The sequence below is a fragment of the Anomaloglossus baeobatrachus genome, chromosome 3 (assembly GCF_048569485.1).
Source record: "Anomaloglossus baeobatrachus isolate aAnoBae1 chromosome 3, aAnoBae1.hap1, whole genome shotgun sequence".
Lineage (NCBI taxonomy): Eukaryota > Metazoa > Chordata > Amphibia > Anura > Aromobatidae > Anomaloglossus > Anomaloglossus baeobatrachus.
In genome coordinates, this window is record NC_134355.1 from 376,888,182 (window position 1) to 376,910,473 (window position 22,292).

General features: G+C 49.7%; 1 protein-coding gene across 2 annotated transcripts in view; it reads right to left on the reverse strand.

The window, feature by feature from the left end:
* The window catches only part of TTK (TTK protein kinase), a 305,010-nt gene that overhangs the window by 21,567 nt on the left and 261,151 nt on the right, over positions 1-22,292 (reverse strand). For both annotated transcript variants that reach the window (XM_075340172.1, XM_075340171.1), the window contains exons 21-22: positions 21,256-21,353; positions 15,377-15,506 (exon numbers count right to left, since the gene is read on the reverse strand). In XM_075340172.1, the coding sequence (XP_075196287.1) occupies positions 15,417-15,506; positions 21,256-21,353 (188 nt within the window). In that variant the 3' untranslated portion in view covers positions 15,377-15,416. The remainder of the gene's footprint in view (positions 1-15,376; positions 15,507-21,255; positions 21,354-22,292) is intronic.

Below are 22,292 nucleotides of genomic sequence, written 5' to 3' on the forward strand. Positions count from 1 at the left end.
CGGGGCCTGTGTAAGGACCGGTCTGGACTGCAAGGCTTCTAGTAGCCTGGCAGACCATTTGTCCATAGACTGAGCCATGGATTGTGAAAGCGACTCAGAGTTTCTCAGCAAAAGCTGCAAACTCTGTCCCTGCCGCCTGGACAGGGGAAGCAGGAGGGTCTGCCTGAGCCGGGGGTCCCCCTAGCGCCCGAGGCTCCGGCTGAGCAAGTGCAACAGGGGCCGAGCATTGCTCACAGTGAGGGTAGGTGGAACCTGCAGGTAACATAGCCGCACAAGAGGTACAGGTTGCAAAATAACCCTTTGCCTTAGAGCCCTTGCTCCTTGTGAACGACATGCTGTTGTCTCCCAGGAGAGTGATCACTTAGGGTATATAGCCAAAAGCAGAACAGCCCGGCCGAGCAGAAAAAAAAAATATAATATATATATATAGGCGGCACCCTAGGGGGACCAGCACCGGGTGACTGGTGTGGCTTACCGACCGCTCAAAGCGGTGTGTGTCCACCAGATTCCCTGCCTAGGTCTCCCAGAGCTGTGATCCGTCCTTCAGAACTCGTTCCTGAAATCCTCCACCGGCAGAATGTGTAAAAAAAAATGGCTGCCGGAGCTCACTAATAAAGTGCGGGAATCTGGTGCCCCACAGTGATCAGTGAGGGGGGGGGGGGGGGAGGAAACCTAAAGTATGCTCCAGCCCTCACTGCCGACGTCAGGTCGACCGTCCCGCCCTTACCCCTGACTGGCAGGCCCGGGGGCGGGAGTTATGTACTAGGCCGCAATGAAGCCGGGGACTAAATTTAATACCGCGGCCGAAAAACAGGCGCGGTCGGCGCGGAAGTCCCGGTCGTCACAAAAACCAGCCGCAGCTGCGGCGTCTGTGACACCAGCGGTCCATGCACTGTCCCCATGGGGACCCAGAGTACCTTTGGATGCAGGGCCCTGTCCCTGATGATACCAAGTCTCCGGTCCGGCAGATTCCCACAGGGGCTGCGGAGGGAGCCCGGTCCCAGTGAATGGATGACCGGTTAGGATCCCACTTCACCCAGAGCCTCTATGGGATGGTGAAGGAAAACGGCATGTGGCTCCAGCCTCTGTACCCGCAATGGGTACCTCAACCTTAACAGCACCACCGACTCAGTGGGGTGAGAAGGGAGCATGCCGGGGGCCCTGTGGGGGCCCTCTTTTCTTCCAACCGATAAAATCAGCAGCTGCTGCTGACTAAAATGGGAGCATGAGTGGATGTGTGCCTCCTTCTACACAAAGCATAAAACTGAGGAGCCCATGATGCACGGGAGGGTGTATAGGCAGAGGGGAGGGGTTACACTTTTTAAAGTGTAATACTTTGTGTGGCCTCCGGAGGCAGAAGCTATACACCCCAATTGTCTGGGTCTCCCAATGGAGCGACAAAGAAGAAGGGAATTTTGTTTACTTACCGTAAATTCCTTTTCTTCTAGCTCCAATTGGGAGACCCAGACCATTGGGTGTATAGCTATGCCTCCGGAGGCCACACAAAGTATTACACTAAAAGTGTAACTCCCCTCCCCTTCTGCCTATACACCCCCCGTGCTCACGGGCTCCTCAGTTTTGGTGCAAAAGCAAGAAGGAGGAAAAAATTATAAATTGGTTTAAAGAAAATTCAATCCGAAGGAATATCGGAGAACTGAAACCATTCAACATGAACAACATGTGTACACAAAAAACAGGGGCGGGTGCTGGGTCTCCCAATTGGAGCTAGAAGAAAAGGAATTTACGGTAAGTAAACAAAATTCCCTTCTTCTTTGTCGCTCCATTGGGAGACCCAGACCATTGGGACGTCCAAAAGCAGTCCCTGGGTGGGTAAATAATACCTCATAATAGAGCCGTAAACGGCTCCGTCCTACAGGTGGGCAACCGCCGCCTGAAGGACTCGCCTACCTAGGCTGGCATCTGCCGAAGCATAGGTATGCACCTGATAGTGTTTCGTGAAAGTGTGCAGGCTCGACCAGGTAGCTGCCTGACACACCTGCTGAGCCGTAGCCTGGTGCCGCAAGGCCCAGGACGCTCCCACGGCCCTGGTAGAATGGGCCTTCAGCCCTGAGGGAACCGGAAGCCCCGAGGAACGATAAGCCTCGAGAATTGGTTCTTTGATCCACCGAGCCAGGGTTGATCTGGAAGCTTGTGTCCCTTTACGCTGGCCAGCGACAAGGACAAAGAGTGCATCCGAGCGGCGCAGGGGCGCCGTACGAGAAATGTAGAATCTGAGTGCTCTTACCAGATCTAACAAGTGCAAATCCTTTTCACATTGGTGAACTGGATGAGGACAAAAAGAGGGTAAGGAGATATCCTGATTGAGATGAAAGGGGGATACCACCTTAGGGAGAAATTCTGTAACCGGACGCAGAACCACCTTGTCCTGGTGAAACACCAGGAAGGGGGCTTTGCACGACAACGCTGCTAGCTCAGACACTCTCCGAAGTGAAGTGACTGCTACTAGGAAAACCACCTTCTGCGAAAGGCGTGAGAGAGAGATATCCCTCATTGGCTCGAACGGTGGTTTCTGAAGAACCATCAGCACCCTGTTCAGATCCCAGGGTTCTAACGGACGCTTGTAAGGAGGGACGATGTGACAAACCCCCTGCAGGAACGTGCGTACCTGTGGAAGTCTGGCTAGGCGCTTCTGAAAAAAGACCGAGAGCGCAGAGACTTGTCCCTTAAGGGAGCCGAGCGACAAACCCTTTTCCAATCCGGATTGAAGGAAGGACAGAAAGAAGGGAATTTTGTTACTTACCGTAAATTCCTTTTCTTCTAGCTCTTATTGGGAGACCCAGACGATTGGGGTATAGCTACTGCCCTCCGGAGGCCACACAAAGCACTACACTAAAAAGTGCAAGGCCCCTCCCCTTCTGGCTATACCCCCCCGTGATATCACGGGTTCTCCAGTTTTAGTGCCAAAGCAAGAAGGAGGAAAGCCAATAACTGGTTTAAACAAATTAACTCCGAGTAACATCGGAGAACTGAAAAACCGTTCAACATGAACAACATGTGTACCCGCAAACAACAAAAAAATCCCGAAGGACAACAGGGCGGGTGCTGGGTCTCCCAATAAGAGCTAGAAGAAAAGGAATTTACGGTAAGTAACAAAATTCCCTTCTTCTTCAGCGCTCTATTGGGAGACCCAGACGATTGGGACGTCCAAAAGCTGTCCCTGGGTGGGTAAAGAAATACCTCATGTTAGAGCTGCAAGACAGCCCTCCCCTATGGGGAAGCCACTGCCACCTGCAGGGCTCTTCTACCTAGGCTGGCGTCCGCCGAAGCATAGGTATGCACCTGATAATGTTTGGTGAAAAAATGTGCAGGCTCGACCAGGTAGCTGCCTGGCACACCTGTTGAGCCGTAGCCTGGTGTCGTAATGCCCAAAACGCACCTACGGCTCTGGTAGAATGGACCTTCAGCCCTGAAGGAACCGGAAGCCCCGCAGAACGGTAGTCTTCAAGAATTGGTTCTTTGATCCATCGAGCCATGGTGGCTTTAGAAACCTGCAACCCCTTGCGCGTACCAGCGACAAGGACAAAAAATGCATCAGAGCGGCGCATGGGCGCCGTGCGGGAAATGTAGATTCTGAGTGCTCTCACCAGAACTAACAACTGTAAATCCTTTTCATACCGGAGAACCGGATGAGAACAAAAGGAAGGAAAGGGTATATCCCGATTAAGAAGAATCGCGGATACAACCTTAGGGAGAAACTCCTGAATAGGGCGCAGCACTACCTTGTCCTGGTGGAACACTAGGAAGGGAGCCTTGAATGACAGAGCCGCCAGCTTAGACACTCGCCGAAGCGACGTGATCGCAACCAGAAAGGCCACTTTCTGTGACAGGCGCGAAAGGGAAACTTCCCTCAGAGGCTCGAAATGCGGCTTCTGGAGAGCAACTAGTACCCTGTTCAGATCCCATGGATCTAACGGCCGCTTGTACGGGGGCACAATATGACAAACCCCCTGTAGTAACGTGCGCACCTTAGGAAGACGTGCTAGACGCTTCTGAAAAGAACACGGATAGTGCCGAGACTTGCCCTTAAAGGGAGCCGAGCGACCAACCTCTTTCCCAACCAGATTGCAGGAGGGAAGGCAAAGTAGGCAATGCCGATGGCCAGGGAGACCCTCCCTGAGCAGAACACTAAGATAAGAATATCTTCCACGAGTTGTGGTAGATCTTGGCAGACCGCGGCAGGCTAGCCCGTCTCATGGTGGCAATGACGTCGTGCTCACGGTCGACCGACGGTGAGATGCCACAGATCACGGTACCACGACCTCCCCGGCCAGTCTGGGGCGACGAGGATGGTGTGGCAGCAATCGGTAGCTGGAACTGTGACCAATCCTGAGCCAAGGCGCCTGTCGCCAGAGCTCTTTGATCGTAAGACCGCGTCATGAAAATCGGGACCTTGTTGTTGCCGAGAAGCCATGACGTCGACGTCCGTCTTCATCCTGCGTCTACAGAATTCTTGCAAACAAACGGGTGCAGAGCCCATTCCCCTGCGTCCACGCCCTGGCGACTGAGGAAGTCTGCTTCCTAGTGTCGTACGCCCGGGATGTGAACAGCTGATATGGTGTATGCTCTGTCTTCTACCCATAGCAGAATCCGCCGGACCTCTTGGGAGTCTTGTCGACTGCGTAGTCCGCCTTGGTGGTTGGGTGTATGCCACCGCTGTGGATAGTCCGACTGAATTCGGATCTATTTGCATTCCAGCCACTGCAGGAAGGCTTGCAGTGCAAGATACACTGCCCAGAGCTCCAGACCACTGAGTTGAAGAGTGGACTCCTCTGAAGATGGTCTTTGACCGTCTGGAAAAGCTAAAACTCGCCTCTGGATGAGGCGCCTCCTTGAAGGAGAGACTGTCCCCTCGTCTGTAGTGAACGCTGTTTGTCCAGCGGAAGCTTCACTATCGCTGAGAGAGTGTGAAAACTCTCCAGGAGATGCCAGCGATTGGGTTCAACCTTGACAAGTTGAAGACCCACCCGAAACTCTGGGAAGGGTCCAGCGCCATGTTCAGGTTGTGTTGGCATGCTTGTAAAGGAGAGTGCCTTGACCAGTAGATTGCCCAAGTAAAGGATCACAGAGTGACCGTGAGAGCGCGGGACTGCTCCCTCTGCTGCCACGAACTTGGTGAACACCCGTGGGGCTGTCGCCAGCCAAAGGGTATGGCTACGAAACGAAATATTCTCGTCTTTAATAACGAATCGTAGCCAACGCCGGTGCCTCGGAGCAATCGGCACGTGTAGATAAGCATCCTGATGTCTATTGAAGCTAGGAAAACTCCTTGAGACAGAGAGGCAATGACGGAGCGGAGTGATGCCATCCGGAACCGCCTGGTTTTCACGTGCTCGTTAAGCAGTATAAAGTCCAGAACGGGACGGAAGGAGCCGTCCTATTTTGGCACCACGACCAGGTCGGGGCAAAATGCGTATCTGGTTCCTGAAGAGGAACAGGGATTACCGCTCTTTCCGCCTGCAGAAGAGCCTCGGCTCGGTCGGTGCGGTAGTTTGAAAACAAACTGACTCTCACTCACAGGCCCTCAACCTGCGGTAGGTAAATGCCGCTAAAGCGGGGGAGTCTGCCCCCCCGCGGTTGCGGAGTGAGAGGACTGAAAATTATGAGGAAAACGCTTTGGTAGCGGGTCCTCCGGCTGCCTTCCCCGGGCGTGAATTGAGCCCGCTAGGAATCTATGCCCTTCTGGGCTTTTTGAGTCGTCTTGGATAGTTGAATGATTTCATTCAACCCTTACCAACAGACTATCACTAGATAAAGGCAACCTGGTTAAGCACTTCGTTGGAAGCAGCCTCTGTTCCAATCTCTCAACTACTAGCCTCTGCGTAAAAACACGGAGTTGGCGGATGCCACTGACGTCCGGCTCGTAGAGTCTCGGACAGCAATAACAGCATGATTCGCCATGCCGACATTGCGAGTTAAAGACGCTGCTGGGACCGAGAGTACCTGTGACAGCGACCCTCTGCGCAATACTAGCTGAAATAGCTTGGAGTGCCTTCACGGCTGCGACTGCCGGAGCAGCCGACCTGCCGATAGCTTCATAGACAGATTGCAACCAGAGGCCAATCTGCCTGTCAATGGCCTTTTGAAGTGAAGTCCTATCCACCACTACAACTATAGATCTAGCTGCAAGCATGGAGATTGGGGGATCCACATTTGGATACTGGGTCTAGCGCTTGACCACGTCAGGGGGAGCGACACGTGTCTCATTAATACGGTCGGAGAAACGCTTATCGTGATAAGCGTGTCGTTTCTGGACTGCGTCTCTGGAGTCAGAGTGCTAAACAAGTACTCAATATATAGAGATTTCTCTTGCTGTGAAGCTGACCCCTCCACTGGAGGAGTTGAGGGAGAAATACCCAACCTTTCGTTGATGGACGCAATAAGATTATTCACTATAGCGTCACCATCCGGTGTATCCGGATTGAGAGCGGTCTCAGGAACAGAGTCCTGAACAGCTACGTCTGCCTCATCGTACAGAGAGTACTCCAGCTGGGACCTTGCCCAGTGATGTAGTCGAGGGCTAATGCCAGCGAGCCCGCTTAGGCCATCTGGGACTGTCGACCGTGTCGGATGCCTGCTCTCTGGGATGCCTGGAATCACTCTGGCGCCTTGAGATGCTCCAGATCAGGGCGGCCAGGGTCATTGCAACCATATTGCCCACGGTCTGCTTGGGGTGCAAAGTCTGTAAGATGTCAGTCATAGTCACAGACAATATATCAGCGGAAAAACTGCAACTTCGTCCCTGTCTCTGGACAGAGATCACAGGTGGTTCCTTTGGCCACATATAGCAGAGACCCCGGTTGAGCAATTGCACGCACTGGGGGTCCTGAAACCGTATGACATGCAGTACAAGCAGCATAGAAAGCCCGTGCATTGGCAACTTGTCTTTTTCTGCTGTTGTTGTCTAGCTATCTAAGAGCCTAGCCGAGGATAGCGACCGTACAGTGAATAGTCATACAAGCATGAAGTACAAATAAACACTTCAGCACATGTAGTACACGCAGCATTGAAAACTTGTGGCTTGGCACATTTGCTCTTCTGCTGCTGTTGTCTATTTATCTAGGAGCATGAGACAAGGATAGCGACATACAGTGAATGTATAGCATACAGCATGACAGTAAACACTGCAGCCCATGCAATCCAAGCAGCATTGAAAGCTTGCGCGTTAGCACCCTAGCCTTTCTGCTGCTGTTGTCTATTTATCCAGGAACATTAGCCAAGGATAGCGACATACAGTGAATGTATAGCATACAAGCATGACAGTAAACACTGCAGCCAATGCAAGTCAAGCAGCATTGAAAACTTGTGCTGTAGCACCATTGCTCTACTGCTGCTTTTGTCTGTTTATCTGGGCGCATTAGCCAAGAATAGCGACATACAGTGAATGTATATCATAACAATAAACCGTGCAGCACATGCAAGCGAAGCAGCATTGAAAGCTTGTGCCTTAGCACAAATTGCTCTACTGCTGCTGTTGCCCAATCTGACAGTAAACACTGCAGCACATGCAAACGAAGAAGCATTGAAAGCTTGTGCCTCAGCAGCATTGCTTATTTGCTGCTGTTGCCCAGAATAGCGGCAGTACAGTACAGTGCATAGCATATCAGCACACAGCCCAAAAGCCCACTTCAGCATTAGTGGTGTCAGTTGCTTACCGCCCGCACAAGAGCGGGTGCGAGGTCGCCCAAAAACCTGTGACTGGTTCCGTTCTCCCAGAGTGGAAACCATAATGGCTGCCGGCTTCTCTTCCCCGTCCTGTGCAGAGGGGCGGGCCGTGGGCGAGCCCCAGCCAAGAGCGGGAACCCGGCGTCTCACTGTGTTCAGTGAGAGGGGGCTGGAGAATGCAAAGCAGACTCCAGCTCCCTGCGCTGAGCTACTGTACAGCGTCCCGCCCCTCCTCTGACTGGCAGGGCTGGGGCGGGAACGAAACGAAAACTAGGCCGCAAAGCCGGGGACTCTAGTAATAAGCGCGGCCGTCCCATGTGCACGGCCGACGCCGAAGTCCCCCGGCGCACCACAAGTCCCAGCCGCGCCACAATGTAAAAAACAACCAGCAGCGGCCGGCGCGGCCGTTTTCAATACATAAATTCACTCAGCAAAGCTGCAGTGAATAATAGCACCAGCGCTCCGCGCTGTTGTCCCCGGCGCACTAACACTCCCAGCAATGCTGGTGTGTGTGGGCGCGATGTGCATGGGAACACAGAGTACCTTGATGTAGCAGGGCCCTGTCCCTGACGATACTCAGCTCCATATCCAGCAGGTTCTTTTGGGTCTGTGGATGGAGCTCGGTCTCTGTGCCTGGAGACCGGTAAGATCCCACTTCACCCAGAGCCCCTCATGGGGATGGGGAAGGAAAACAGCATGTGGGCTCCGGCCTCTGTACTAGCAATAAGTACCTCAACCTTACAACACCATCCACGGGTGAGAAGGGAGCATGCTGGGGGCCCTACATGGGCCCTCTTTTCTTCCATCCGACATAGTCAGCAGCTGCTGCTGACTAAAATCTGTGGAGCTATGCATGGATGTCTGACCTCCTTCGCACACAAAGCTAAAAACTGGAGAACCCGTGATATCACGGGGGGGTATAGCCAGAAGGGGAGGGGCCTTGCACTTTTTAGTGTAGTGCTTTGTGTGGCCTCCGGAGGGCAGTAGCTATACCCCAATCGTCTGGGTCTCCCAATAGAGCGCTGAAGAAAGTGGGCAAGGTAAACGGCCAGGGAGAAAAACCCTGAGCAGAGCACCACGACAGGAATATTTTCCACGTCCTGTGGTAGATCTTGGCGGACGTTGGTTTCCTAGCCTGTCTCATAGTGGCAATGACCTCTTGAGATAATCCTGAAGACGCTAGGATCCAGGACTCAATGGCCACACAGTCAGGTTGAGGGCCGCAGAATTCAGATGGAAAAACGGCCCTTGAGACAGCAAGTCTGGTCGGTCTGGTAGTGCCCACGGTTGGCCGACCGTGAGATGCCACAGATCTGGGTACCACGACCTCCTCGGCCAGTCTGGAGCGACGAGGATGGCGCGGCGGCAGTCGGCCCTGATCTTGCGTAACACTCTGGGCAACAGTGCCAGAGGAGGAAACACATAAGGGAGTTGAAACTGCGACCAATCCTGAACTAAGGCGTCTGCCGCCAGAGCTCTGTGATCTTGAGACCGTGCCATGAATGTCGGGACCTTGTTGTTGTGCCGGGACGCCATTAGGTCGACGTCCGGCGTGCCCCAGCGGCAACAGATCTCCTGAAACACGTCTGGGTGAAGGGACCATTCCCCTGCGTCCATGCCCTGGCGACTGAGAAAGTCTGCTTCCCAGTTTTCTACGCCCGGGATGTGAACTGCGGATATGGTGGAGGCTGTGACTTCCACCCACAGCAGAATCCGCCGGACTTCCTGGAAGGCTTGCCGACTGCGTGTCCCGCCTTGGTGGTTGATGTATGCCACCGCTGTGGAGTTGTCCGACTGAATTCGGATCTGTTTGCCTTCCAGCCACGGCTGGAACGCCTTTAGGGCAAGATACACTGCCCTTATCTCCAGAACATTGATCTGAAGGGAGGACTCTGAGTCCAAGTCCCCTGAGCCCTGTGGTGGAGAAAGACCGCTCCCCACCCTGACAGGCTCGCGTCCGTCGTGACCACCGCCCAGGATGGGGGCAGGAAGGATTTCCCCTTCGACAGAGAAGTGGGGAGGAGCCACCACTGAAGGGAAGCTTTGGCTGCCCGAGAAAGGGAGACGTTCCTGTCGAGGGACGTCGACTTCCTGTCCCATTTGCGGAGAATGTCCCATTGAAGTGGACGCAGATGAAACTGCGCAAAAGGAACTGCCTCCATTGCTGCCACCATCTTCCCTAGGAAGTGCATGAGGCGCCTCAGGGGGTGTGACTGACCTTGAAGGAGAGATTGCACCCCTGTCTGTAGTGAACGCTGTTTGTTCAGCGGAAGCTTCACTATCGCTGAGAGAGTATGAAACTCCATGCCAAGATATGTCAGTGATTGGGCCGGTGTCAGATTTGACTTTGGAAAATTGATGATCCACCCGAAACTCTGGAGAGTTTCCAGAGCAATGTTCAGGCTGTGTTGGCATGCCCCTTGAGAGGGTGCCTTGACAAGGAGATCGTCTAAGTAAGGGATCACCGAGTGTCCCTGAGAGTGTAGGATTGCCACCACTGTTGCCATGACCTTGGTGAAGACCCGTGGGGCTGTCGCCAGGCCGAAAGGCAGTGCCACGAACTGAAGGTGTTCGTCCCCTATTGCGAAACGCAGGAAGCGCTGATGCTCTGGTGCAATCGGTACGTGGAGATAAGCATCTTTGATGTCTATTGATGCCAGGAAATCTCCTTGGGACATTGAGGCGATGACGGAGCGGAGCGATTCCATCCGGAACCGCCTGGCTTTCACATGCTTGTTGAGCAGTTTTAGGTCCAGAACGGGACGGAAGGATCCGTCCTTTTTTGGCACCACGAACAAGTTGGAGTAAAAACCGTGACCCCGTTGCTGAAGAGGAACCGGGATCACCACTCCTTCCGCCTTCAGGGTGCCCACCGCCTGCAGAAGAGCCTCGGCTCTGTCGGGGGGCGGAGATGTTCTGAAGAAACGAGTCGGAGGACGAGAGCTGAACTCTATCCTGTAACCTTGAGATAGAATGTCTCTCACCCATCGGTCTTTTACTTGTGGCAGCCAGGCATCGCAAAAGCGGGAGAGCCTGCCACCGACCGAGGATGCGGTTTGAGGAGGCCGAAAGTCATGAGGAGGCCGCTTTGGGAGCGGTTCCTCCGGCGGTCTTTTTAGGACGTGACTTAGACCGCCATGCATCGGAGTTCCTCTGATCTTTCTGAGGCCTTTTGGACGAGGAAAATTGAGACCTGCCCGCGGTCCGAAAGGACCGAAACCTCGATTGTGCCTTCCGTGGTTGAGGTCTGTTTGGTTTGGACTGGGGTAAGGATGAATCCTTTCCCTTGGATTGTTTAATGATTTCATCCAATCGCTCACCAAACAAGCGGTCGCCAGACAATGGCAGACCGGTTAGGAACTTTTTGGAAGCAGAGTCTGCCTTCCATTCACGTAGCCACATGGCCCTGCGGAGTACCACCGAATTGGCGGATGCCACCGCCGTACGGCTCGCCGAGTCCAGGATCGCATTAATGGCGTAGGACGCAAACGCCGACGCCTGAGTGGTTAAGGACACCACTTGCGGGGCAGATGTACGAGTTACTGCATTAATCTGCGCCTGACAAGCTGAGATAGCTTGGAGTGCCCATACGGCTGCGAATGCTGGAGCAAAAGACGCGCCGATAGCTTCATAGATGGATTTCAACCATAGTTCCATCTGTCTGTCAGTGGCATCTTTGAGTGAAGCCCCATCTTCCACTGCAACTATGGATCTAGCCGCCAGGCTGGAGATTGGAGGATCCACCTTAGGACACTGAGTCCAGCCCTTGACAACCTCGGGGGGGGAAGGGATAACGTGTGTCCTTAAGGCGCCTGGAAAAACGCTTGTCTGGACAGTCTCGGTTTTTCTGGATTGCCTCTCTGAAGTCAGAGTGATCCAGAAACATATTTAATGTACGCTTGGGAAACCTGAAACGGAATTTCTCCTGAGAAGCAGACTCCTCAACTGGAGGAGCTGGGGGAGAAATATCCAACACCTGATTGATGGTCGCTATAAGGTCATTCACTACTGCGTCACCTTCAGGTGTATCTAGGTTGAGAGCGGCTTCAGGATCAAAATCCTGATCTGATACCTCCGCTTCATCCTCCAGAGAGTCCCCCTGCTGGGACCCTGAACAGTGTGATGAAGTGGAGGGAATTTCCCAGCGACCCCGCTTGGGCGGCCTGGGACTGCGGTCCGTGTCAGAGACCTCACCCTGGGACCTATGGGATACCCCAGGGGCACTTTGCTGTTCCAATTGAGGGGGACCAGGGGTCCAGGATTGGATAGTGCCCGGGGCCTGAATCACCGGTCTGGACTGCAATGCTTCCAGTATTTTAGCAGACCATTTATCCATACTCTTAGACAGTTTGTCAGCAAAGGCTGCAAACTCCGTCCCTGTCACCTGGACAGTGGTAGCAGGTGGTTCCACCTGGGCCACCAGTCGCAGAGGCTCCGGCTGAGTAAGTGCCACAGGGGCCGAGCATTGCACACAATGAGGGTCAGTGGAACCTGCCGGTAGTACAGCTGTACATGAGGTACATGTTGCAAAGTACGCCTGTGCTTTGGCACCCTTGCTTTTTGCGGATGACATGTTGTCTCCTCTGAGAACAACCAGGAGGGTATATAGCCAAAAATCAACAGAGCGACCGTACAGTGCAAATGTATAGCCTATAAGCATATATATATATATATATATATATATATATATATATATATATATATATATATATATATATATATATATATATATATATATATATACACTTCGGTACTCAGTGGGGCCAGCACCACAGGTGCTGCTTACCGACCGCTCAGAGCGGTTGTGTGATCTCCAGATTCCCTGCCTGGGTCTCCCTGTGTTGTCTCTCCTCTCCAGCGTCTGAATCGCTGACAGGAATGGCTGCCGGCGTTCTGTGGGGAGGAGGAGACCGTGGGCGTGCCCAAGAAAAGTGCGGGAATCTAGTGCCCCAGTGTACTGAGTGAGGAGGGAGGAGGATACTAATGTATGCTCCAGCCCTCAGCGCTGACGATCTGTGCAGCGTCCCGCCCTTCCCCTGACTGGCAGGCCTGTGGGCGGGAATATACGACACTAGGCCGCAGAAGCCGGGGACTAAAGTTATAAGCGCGGTCGGCAATAAGCGCGGCCGCGCGGTAGTTCCCGGCGCACTAACACACCCAGCAGTGCTGCAATGTGTATGTCACCAGCGCTCCATGCGCGGTAGTCCCCGGCGCACTAACACACCCAGCAGTGCTGCAATGTGTATGGCACAAGCGCTCCATGCGCGGTAGTCCCCGGCGCACTAACACACCCAGCAGTGCTGTAATGTGTATGGCACCAGCGCTCCATGCGCGGTCCCCACGGGGACACAGAGTACCTCATAGTAGCAGGGCCTTGTCCCTGACGATACCCAGCTCCTATCCTGCAGATTCCCAGGGGCTGCGGAGGGAGCACGGCCCCAGTGCCTGGAGACCGATCCAGATCCCACTTCACCCAGAGCCCATTAAGGGATGGGGAAGGAAAACAGCATGTGGCTCCTGCCTGTGTACCCGCAATGGGTACCTCAACCTTAACAACACCGCCGACAAAGTGGGGTGAGAAGGGAGCATGCTGGGGGCCCTGTTATGGGCCCTCTTTTCTTCCATCCGACATAGTCAGCAGCTGCTGCTGACTAAGTTGTGGAGCTTATGCGTGGATGTCAGCCTCCTTCGCACAAAGCATAAAAACTGAGGAGCTCGTGAGCACGGGGGGTGTATAGGCAGAAGGGGAGGGGTGTTACACTTTTAGTGTAATACTTTGTGTGGCCTCCGGAGGCATAGCTATACACGCAATGGTCTGGGTCTCCCAATGGAGCGACAAAGAAAATAAAAATACACAAACACATTTTTATTTGAAAAAACACTCCCCAACACATTCCCTCTTTCACCAATTTATTAGAAAGAAAAACAAATCCAGGTCTGGTGTAATACAAGGGGGTCCCACGATGATCCATATCATAGTCAATGTCCCAGTCAATGAAGAACAGAATGTTCCCTATTTGCTGGGAGAGCCGTGCAGTGACCTGAGCTAACATCAATAGGTCAGCCCAGGTCACTGCAGGGCATGACGAGTGCTGCTATCAGGAGGTTAGCGAGGTATATTACCTGCGATGATCGCTGAACTCCTGACAGCAGCGCTGTCACCGAGTTCAATGACCGCCGCCTTCACAAACAAAGTATTGCGAGCGGCCCGTGACGTCACCACTAGTAACCGTCTCGGGTCGACAGCGAGAGGTGATGTGACAAGCGGCGGGCATAGAAGGCAGTGACGACCGCTGACGTCAGAAGGGCAGGACTTCATCACCTCCTGACTGTAGTGCTTGTCATCCCCCGCGGCTGCTGACACTGCAGTGCGGGCAGCCGTGGGGCTGGGGCTGGAGTGGGACACTGACTGCACGGGCACCCAACGGAAGTCATATGGAAGTGCTTCCGTGTTGCTTCCGGGAATTTTGCGGACCCATTGACTTGTATTGAGTCACGGTTCGTTATTACGGAACAGAATAGGACATGTTCCATAATAACGGAGCGGACATACGGCATCCGATGTGTTTTTTTTTGTAGGATCGGATGCACGTGGAAGTGCTACCGTGTACCATCCGATCCTACACAAAAGACATTGAAAAGATGCTCCTGTCCATGGGGCCGCAAAAAAAACAGGAACAGACCAGGACAAACGGAACGGTCATATGAATGAGCCCACCTGCAGCTATTGCAGTGTGTGCAGGCTGTGAGATCAGGAGTCAGCTGACTCCAGCGCTGGCCGATAAATTCTGTGTCCCGCTGCAGAAGGATCAGGTAAAATAACGGTTGCATGCGCTGCACATTTAATCCACAGGATCCGGTCATATGCGGTTGGCTGATGATGCGGACGACACACAGACTAGGCAAAAGGGGAAAAAAGCAATCTCATCACCCCGTCACTTTTTTTTCCCCAATTATTTTTTTCACATGTTGCACCGACTAATAATCATAATTTCTGTACACACACACACGCATGCATGCACGCACGCTTTCTTCCCCTGGTTGTGCAGAGCTGGGAGCTGCTGCTGTCTGTGTGATTTCTCTCAGTGCATCCACACAGGGAAGAGGCAGGGAGGAGGCTTTGGGTGGAGAGCTGAGGGGGGTGTTACACACAGTGGGTGTGTTAGATAAGCTAGACACCGCCCTAGAGCCACAAAGAGTTCTGGGACTTGTAGGAACTGAACACAGGAAGTCAGAGGAGAGATTAACCCCATCAGAGCTGGAGCCAGCAATGAGCATGTGCTGCTAGTGCACAATAAAAGGTAATTTTGCTGAAAAAACATAATAGATGTGTTGAGGGGCACATATTAGCAAGATTTATCAGAAAAAAAAAAAGTTTTGGTAACTGGACAAATTCTTTAAGCATTATAGGGTCTTGGGTGCATGTAGGGCTCCAATGGCCATCATACAGGACTTGAGAGGATTTGTTGAGTGGTCAAACAGCTTTATATATTTGGATTTTAATTTAGTGTGAACTGAATTTACAAAAAGTATAAGCTAAACCTAGAAAATCCGAAAGTTCTGGAGAGGATATAATATATACACAATGCACGTATATTACAAGGGTAACAGCAGATGACGAGTGTAGAAAACACCTAGTGCCATCATTACGTGTTACACATTCTAGGATTGAAGCCTCCGGAGTACAAATTACCAATGCGAAGATCTTTAGTCTTGATTTTTGAGGCTGGATATCACTTCATTGGCCTGGAGTTCTGATTGGTCTGTTTCTTAATGGTAGTAAAATCCAGGCTTTGACCACTGTTGCATTGATCATATAAACTCTGAAAGAAAGGGACATCAATAATTGTTATTCTCTTTTATAAAAGTACTGGATACCGTTCAGATGAGATAACATGTCCTAAATTCTGTAACCGTGCAGTGTAAAATGAGGGTGCTCATTGTAGCCTCCACTAGAACATACAATGCAGCAGTTTGTAGCTTGATAAATCTAGATGTCTGGTGCACACTCCTTGAGTTTTTCCTAGTCTTAGGTCAGCGGTTATCGTCTACCCTTTTTGATGCCTTTAGGCTTGTGTTAGGATTTTGTTAACTAGTTGTCAGCCATTTCCCTCCTACATGTTTTAGCTTTTCCCCCTTTTGATTTCAGTATTCCCTTATGACAATTAGCGGAAATGATCTCAAATACCATTCAGGGGCAAAACATCACAAACAATAATTCACTTAAACATCTGAAGCATAAAAGGTACATTCAACACAATGACGTTTAAGGCTATGTGCGCACTAGAAATGTGAAGTTTCTCAAGAAAATTTCTTGAGAAACTTCTGCCAGTGAAAGATTTCCGGACCTGCGGAAAAAATCCGCACCAAATCCGCATGCGTTTTTGCCGCGGATTTACCGCGGATTTACCGCAGGTTTGTCCCTGCAATAAATAATAAAGATAATCGATAGACAGATAATGGATAGAGGGAAAGATGGATAGATGAATAGATAGATAGATAGATAGAGGGATGAATAGATAGATAGAGGGATAGATAGATGAATAGATAGATAGATAGAGGGATAGATAGAGGGATAGAGGGATAGATAGATAGATAGAGGGATAGATGGATAGATGAATAGATAGATAGAGGGATAGATGGATAGATAGATAGAGGGATAGATAGATAGATAGATGAGAAAAACCTATATAATGTTCCACCTCCCTGCATTTTCTAAGCTGGCACCCTTTAGTGACTTTCATGTGGCACTTAGGCTACTTTCACACCTCCGGTTTTTGCTATGCGGCACAATCCGGCACTTTGCATGAAAATCGCAACCGGTTTTTTTTGCTGCCAGTTGCAATTTTCCTGCATAGACTTTAATTAGTGCCGCATTGTGCCGCATGGCCTTGCGTTCCGTCCGGTTTTTGCCGCATGCGGCAGATGTAGCCGATGCGGCGGCCGGATGGAACGTTGCCTGGCACGTTTTTTCGTGCGGCAAAAAAAAACCGCATCGCGCCGCATTCGGCCGATGCGGCACATTTTTCAATGCATGCCTATGGCGGCCGGTTGCGGCGCGATGCGGCAATAACCGCATCCGGCCGCCACATGCGGTTTTTGCCACTGCGCATGCTCAGTAGCATGCCGCAAGCGGCAAAAACCGGACTAGCCGCACAGGAAAAACTTATGCAAAGGATGCGGTGTTTTCACCGCATCCGTTGCATAGCTTGCACAGCCGGATTGAGCCGCAGAGCTCAAGCCGGATGTGTGAAAGTAGCCTAAAGGGTGCTTAGCCTTGTATTTAGCCATAAAATAAATAAATAATTAAAAAAAAATGACGTGAGGTCCCCCCATTTTTTGTAGCCAGCTAGGGTAAAGCAGACGGCTGCAGCCTGCAGACCACCGCTGGCAGCTTCACCTTGGCTGATAATCCAAAACAGTGGGCACCCCACGCTGTTATTTTAAATTATATAAATAATTTAAAACAAAAAACGTGGGGTCCCCCCCATATTGGATCACCAGCCAAGGTAAAGCGGACAGCTGGGGTCTGATATTCTCAGACTAGGAAGGTCCACTGTTATTGGACACTCCCCAGCCTAAAAATAGCAGGCCGCAGCCGCCCCAGAAGTGGCGCATCCATTAGACGTGCCAATCCTGGCGCTTTGCCCCAGCTCATCCCGCGCCCTGGTGCGTTGGCAAACGGGGTAATATATGGGGTTGATGCCAGATGTTTAATGTCACCTGGCATCAAGCCCTGGGGTTGGTGAGGTCAGGCGTCTATCAGATACCCGACATCACCAACCCAGTCAGTAATAATTAAAAAATAGACAAAAAAAGTTTTATTTGAAAAAACACTCCCCAAAACATTCCCTCTTTAACCAATTTATTGAAAAGAGCACAATCAATTCCACGTCCGGCGTAATCCAATAAGGGGGGGGGGGGGGGCACGGCGATCCATACCATAGTCGCTGTCCCAGTCAATGAAAAACAGAATGTTCCCCATTGGCTGGGAGAGCAATGCAGTGACCTGAGCTAACATCAATAGGTCAGCTCAGGTCACTGCAGGGGATGACTAGCGCTGCCATCAGGAGCATAGATGAGATCATTACCTTCTGTGATCATCTCCTGTACTGCTGACGTCAGCGCTGTCACTGAGTTATCGCGAGAGCCCGTGACGTCACCGCTAGTGACAGTCTCGGGCCGCTCGCGAGACGGGCATAGACAGCAGTGACCGCGGTGACGTCAGGAGGCAGGAGATCGTCACAGCAGGTAATGATCTCACCTCCTGACAGCAGCGATCGTCATCCCCGCGGCTCCCAGCACTGCAGGATGTCAGTGTCTGCCTGCGCTGCCGCGTGACAGGCTGCTGACACTGCGGGCAGACACTGACACCCTGCAGTGCAGGCAGCCGCGAGGCCGGAGCAGGACACAGACTGCACGGGCACCTGGAGGTCGCACGGAAGTGCTTCTGTGCGGCGTCCAGGGAGTGCGACGTCTGTGTTTACTCTGCTCCTCTTCCTGGCATAATGACATCGCTTCCTGCAAAACCGCAGGCAGCGATGGGCATTCCCGCAGGTAATTCGCGGCTATTCCGGTGGTATACCGCACATCATTGCTACCTGCGGAATACCCCCGGAATACCGCAGGTACCTGCGGAAATTAATGGACATGCACATTTTCTCAAGAAAGTTTCTCGAGAAAATTTTCTCAAGAAATTTTCTTGAGAAAAATCCGCACAGTGCGCACAACTATTTTTTTTTCTCATTGAATTTCATGGGAAATGTCTGCACAAAGATTGCAGACATTTCTCAAGAAATTTCCGGGGCAAATCCGCGGGTAAATCCGCGGGAAAAACGGTCTAGTGCGCACATAGCCTAAGAGTCACATCTGATGGCTATTCCAGGAATTGCAATAAATGACAAAATAAGGCTAGGTCTATATGGCAACCTATATTGCAAGATCTCTTGCATCCAATGATTTCCTATGGTCTTGCACTGCAGCTCACTGGGACAGTTTCAAATGTCTAATTTTTTTTTGTATCTCAGGTCGCAAAGACTTACTTCATAAGTTGCATGTGACTGCGAATTTCAAGTAACTAAGATGCAAAATACTAAAGGGCTGGCACGACCAGAAAAATAGTAAAATGTGATCAAGTCATTTCATACTAGAAGAAAAAGCAGTACGTCAACAGCAAGGATCAACATTATAAAAAAGGCAAGGATTTCTGAAACATTCCCAGACAAACAAAAATTAAAAACTGGCTTATTAGTCATGTGCCAGTTCATTGGCTGTCTGGCATATTTAATGTGGCCACATGCTGGTCTGGCACCATGTCCCCGACGAAGTCCACACACAGAAACGCGCATTGGGACCTGGCACCAGCAGGAGGAGATGCCACTAGGTATTATATGCATTGGATGTTCTTTATGACACTGTTTTTATACCATTATATTTTGAACTAGCCGTATTCTATCATTATTCTAAGTCTCATTTCCACTGGCATTGGATTGATTCACATTTGTGATTTATTTATTTAATATCCCAGTGGTGTACGTGATCCAGTTTTTAGTGTTTTCTGTGTGGCTGCATTTTTTTTTATTCATGCTGCTTCCTTTTCAATCACTATTTTGCACCTCGCATTTAAATTAATTGTAATAAAATGTATATATTTTATATTCTATTCTTGGCTATATATTTTGGTTCTTTCAAGTGTGTTTTCAATTGATTAATTTACATATAGCCTTAGGTGAATTTATTCTTGCCTTCTGACTAACATGCCAGGGTGTACTACACTTTGATTAATGTTTACCTATTTAACCCTATATTTGGCACATGTTGGTTATATTTCAAGTAACATTTCAGAATAATCCTTTGTGTGTATGTAAATGAAAAACAACATTTTTTGGTCATGACATGACTTGCAGCCTGCATTTTCACCAGCCAGCATTTCACCTCTGCATGCTCGTGCTCAACCTGCAATTGACTGAGCTGGTGGGAGACTATCTGCTATGATCTCTCAGATACAAAGCAAAATGCCCATGGATGGATTCCTGCTCTTCATTGCCAAGTTGTATAGAGTGACACGGCACTTCTAAGATGTAAGAATAGGTGCTCTGATAGGGTCCGACTCCGTATCCAAAATAAAATAGAAAAGGTACTCCAAAATAGATGCAAACAAAAAAAAAAAAAACTATTCAAAATGTAGAGCAGTTCAAATTTTGCAAGACGTTTCGGTCAGCGCAGTGACCTTCGTCAGTAGAACAGATTTATTAAGAAATAATGAGAAGAATGTTCAGATGTATAATGACACAAGTAGAGTGCAGGGTCCGTCAGTAAACGCTAATGGAAATGCTGCATGGCCGGACTATCGAATAAGCAGAGCTGAATGAATGATTGAAAAATCAAAAAGGTTCAATAAAGACGTGAAGAGTGTACCTGAGAGAAACGAGTGAATGTGTACAATGGACACAGATGTCATGTTTTTGATGAAAGGACTATTCACATGAGGTTAGTGAAAAACCTGCAGGGCTAATTGAAATGTAAAAAGAAGTATAAATGAAAGGGGAGAAATTTACTTGAAGTAACTCCACCTGGTGGAGAAATACACATCACGTGCACTCCGTCGCTTGTGTGCTAGAAACAAGAGATATTGGGGAACGCTGGGTGAGTCAGCAGACTAAATTCAGTTGGACAAATACGTCTGAATGGACCTCTTGCGGGGAAACACGTGAAATCCACCGCTCGTGAGAAAATGGCTCCCTGTGTGCCATTTTCTCACGAGCCGAGCATGGAGCTCCGCACGTGAGAGAATGGCATGGGGAAAATTATACTATAGTACTGAGCTGTGTAGAAGTGAATCCAGCACTGGGGTGAGGTAAAATCCTTATTAGAAATCTCAGCATACTCTGTCTGTATCTCGCTCTACCTCTTTTTCTTAACAGTATAGTAGGCAATCTATACTGACACCACAGTGCGTTGAAAGAAGATAACGAGGCAGGGGGAAGGCGAAGAAGTGGTTCATAAGTGCAGAAAAAACACAGAATTATCTTATTAGATATATTATAAAATTCCTCAAATTGGTTTATACTATTGATTTATACAAAGTGGACACTACTGTTGTTAAGAATGTATATAGTTTGACTACGCAATTCTGTGTGTATCTATTTATTTTCACATTTTTGAATTTTTAAAAACTAAAAAAAAAAGGTATTCTAAACCAGACGTATGAGCAAGGCTGACAGGTCATCGTTAAATCATCTACTTTCTCGTGGACGTAACCTCATATAGAAATTAACACAATAGCAGGCCGAAAATCACCAATATACATGGGCATACAGGAATGAAAGCACTAAATCTGAAAGAAAGTGAACACAGAATGGCCGGTCATAAAAGTTAACAATGCAGTGTTGACACCGGCTCTATGAATATGATGTACTAATAAGATAGCAGTCAGGAATGCATCAGGGAAATCCTGTGTGACTGATAAGTAAAAGACCTTGGAAACTTACAGAGGGTAAAAGAACTGTTCATTACAAAGATCATGTATAATAGATAACAACTAGTTTACACTATTGTACTGGGTGCACTCACCTTGGCAGCTCTACAAATCGAATTTGGTGAGTTCAGTCCAATGAGTTGGCCAAGAATACGCTTCATCTCTTCTGTGGTACCCTTCTGTATTTGGTCTTCTGTAATTAATATTATTTATACCACTATTAACTTCCAAGTCTCTGTACACATTTAAAGGGAATCTGTCAGCAGGTTTTTGCTATCTAATCTGAAGACAGCAGGAGTTAGTGGCTGACACACAGAGTTCAACCATGTGTCATTACCCTGTGTGCCATTTACTTCTAGTGAAGGTTTTATGACTTGGGATCATTGCCTGGACTCCACTAGACCAATTAGGCCACATGCCCCTCTGATTAGTGCCTGTCTATATATTTGTACAGAGAGCTTGATGTGGACGGCTTAAATTTCTGAGCTCTGCTGCATTGCTAAATCTAAAAACGTCATCACACCCATTAAACTAAATGATATATTGTTGATTTCAGAGACTTTTTACCTACATCATGCTACTCTCAGATTAGAAAAAAAAAAATAGTATATTAACCCTTAAAATCATCAATTTTATTAGAATCTCTTAAAACATCAAAAAGATACACAATAACTAACCTAATATGCACAGGTGGAGAAGGTAGGAGGGTTAAAGATAAAGCCCTAAAAATAGACCTCCCTCCTGTCCACTACCTCACGCGGGGGTTGGCACCCTAAGGAAAACGATATGGCGTCCCCACTCCTCGACGGCTATCCTTAGCCTGCTCAAGAATACCCTAACGGCAGGTATGAAAGGTGCTCAAATCGAATAATAATAAAGTGCAAAAAAGTGCTCAGTAAGGATAGCTAGTGAGGTATGTGTGACGACATGGACTCTGAGTGCCTAGCATGGGTTAACCTTCTTAACATTCAGCCAGACATGAAGACAGTTTGTTTATAGATGGGGCATAATCCCTCATTGTTCTACAAGACTCTTGGGAGTTTAGTATTGAAGTTTTTGTTGACTCATGTAATTGTTTTGGCCACTGAAGGCCAGACACCCAGATAACTCAATTATGCGAACTTCCCATTGT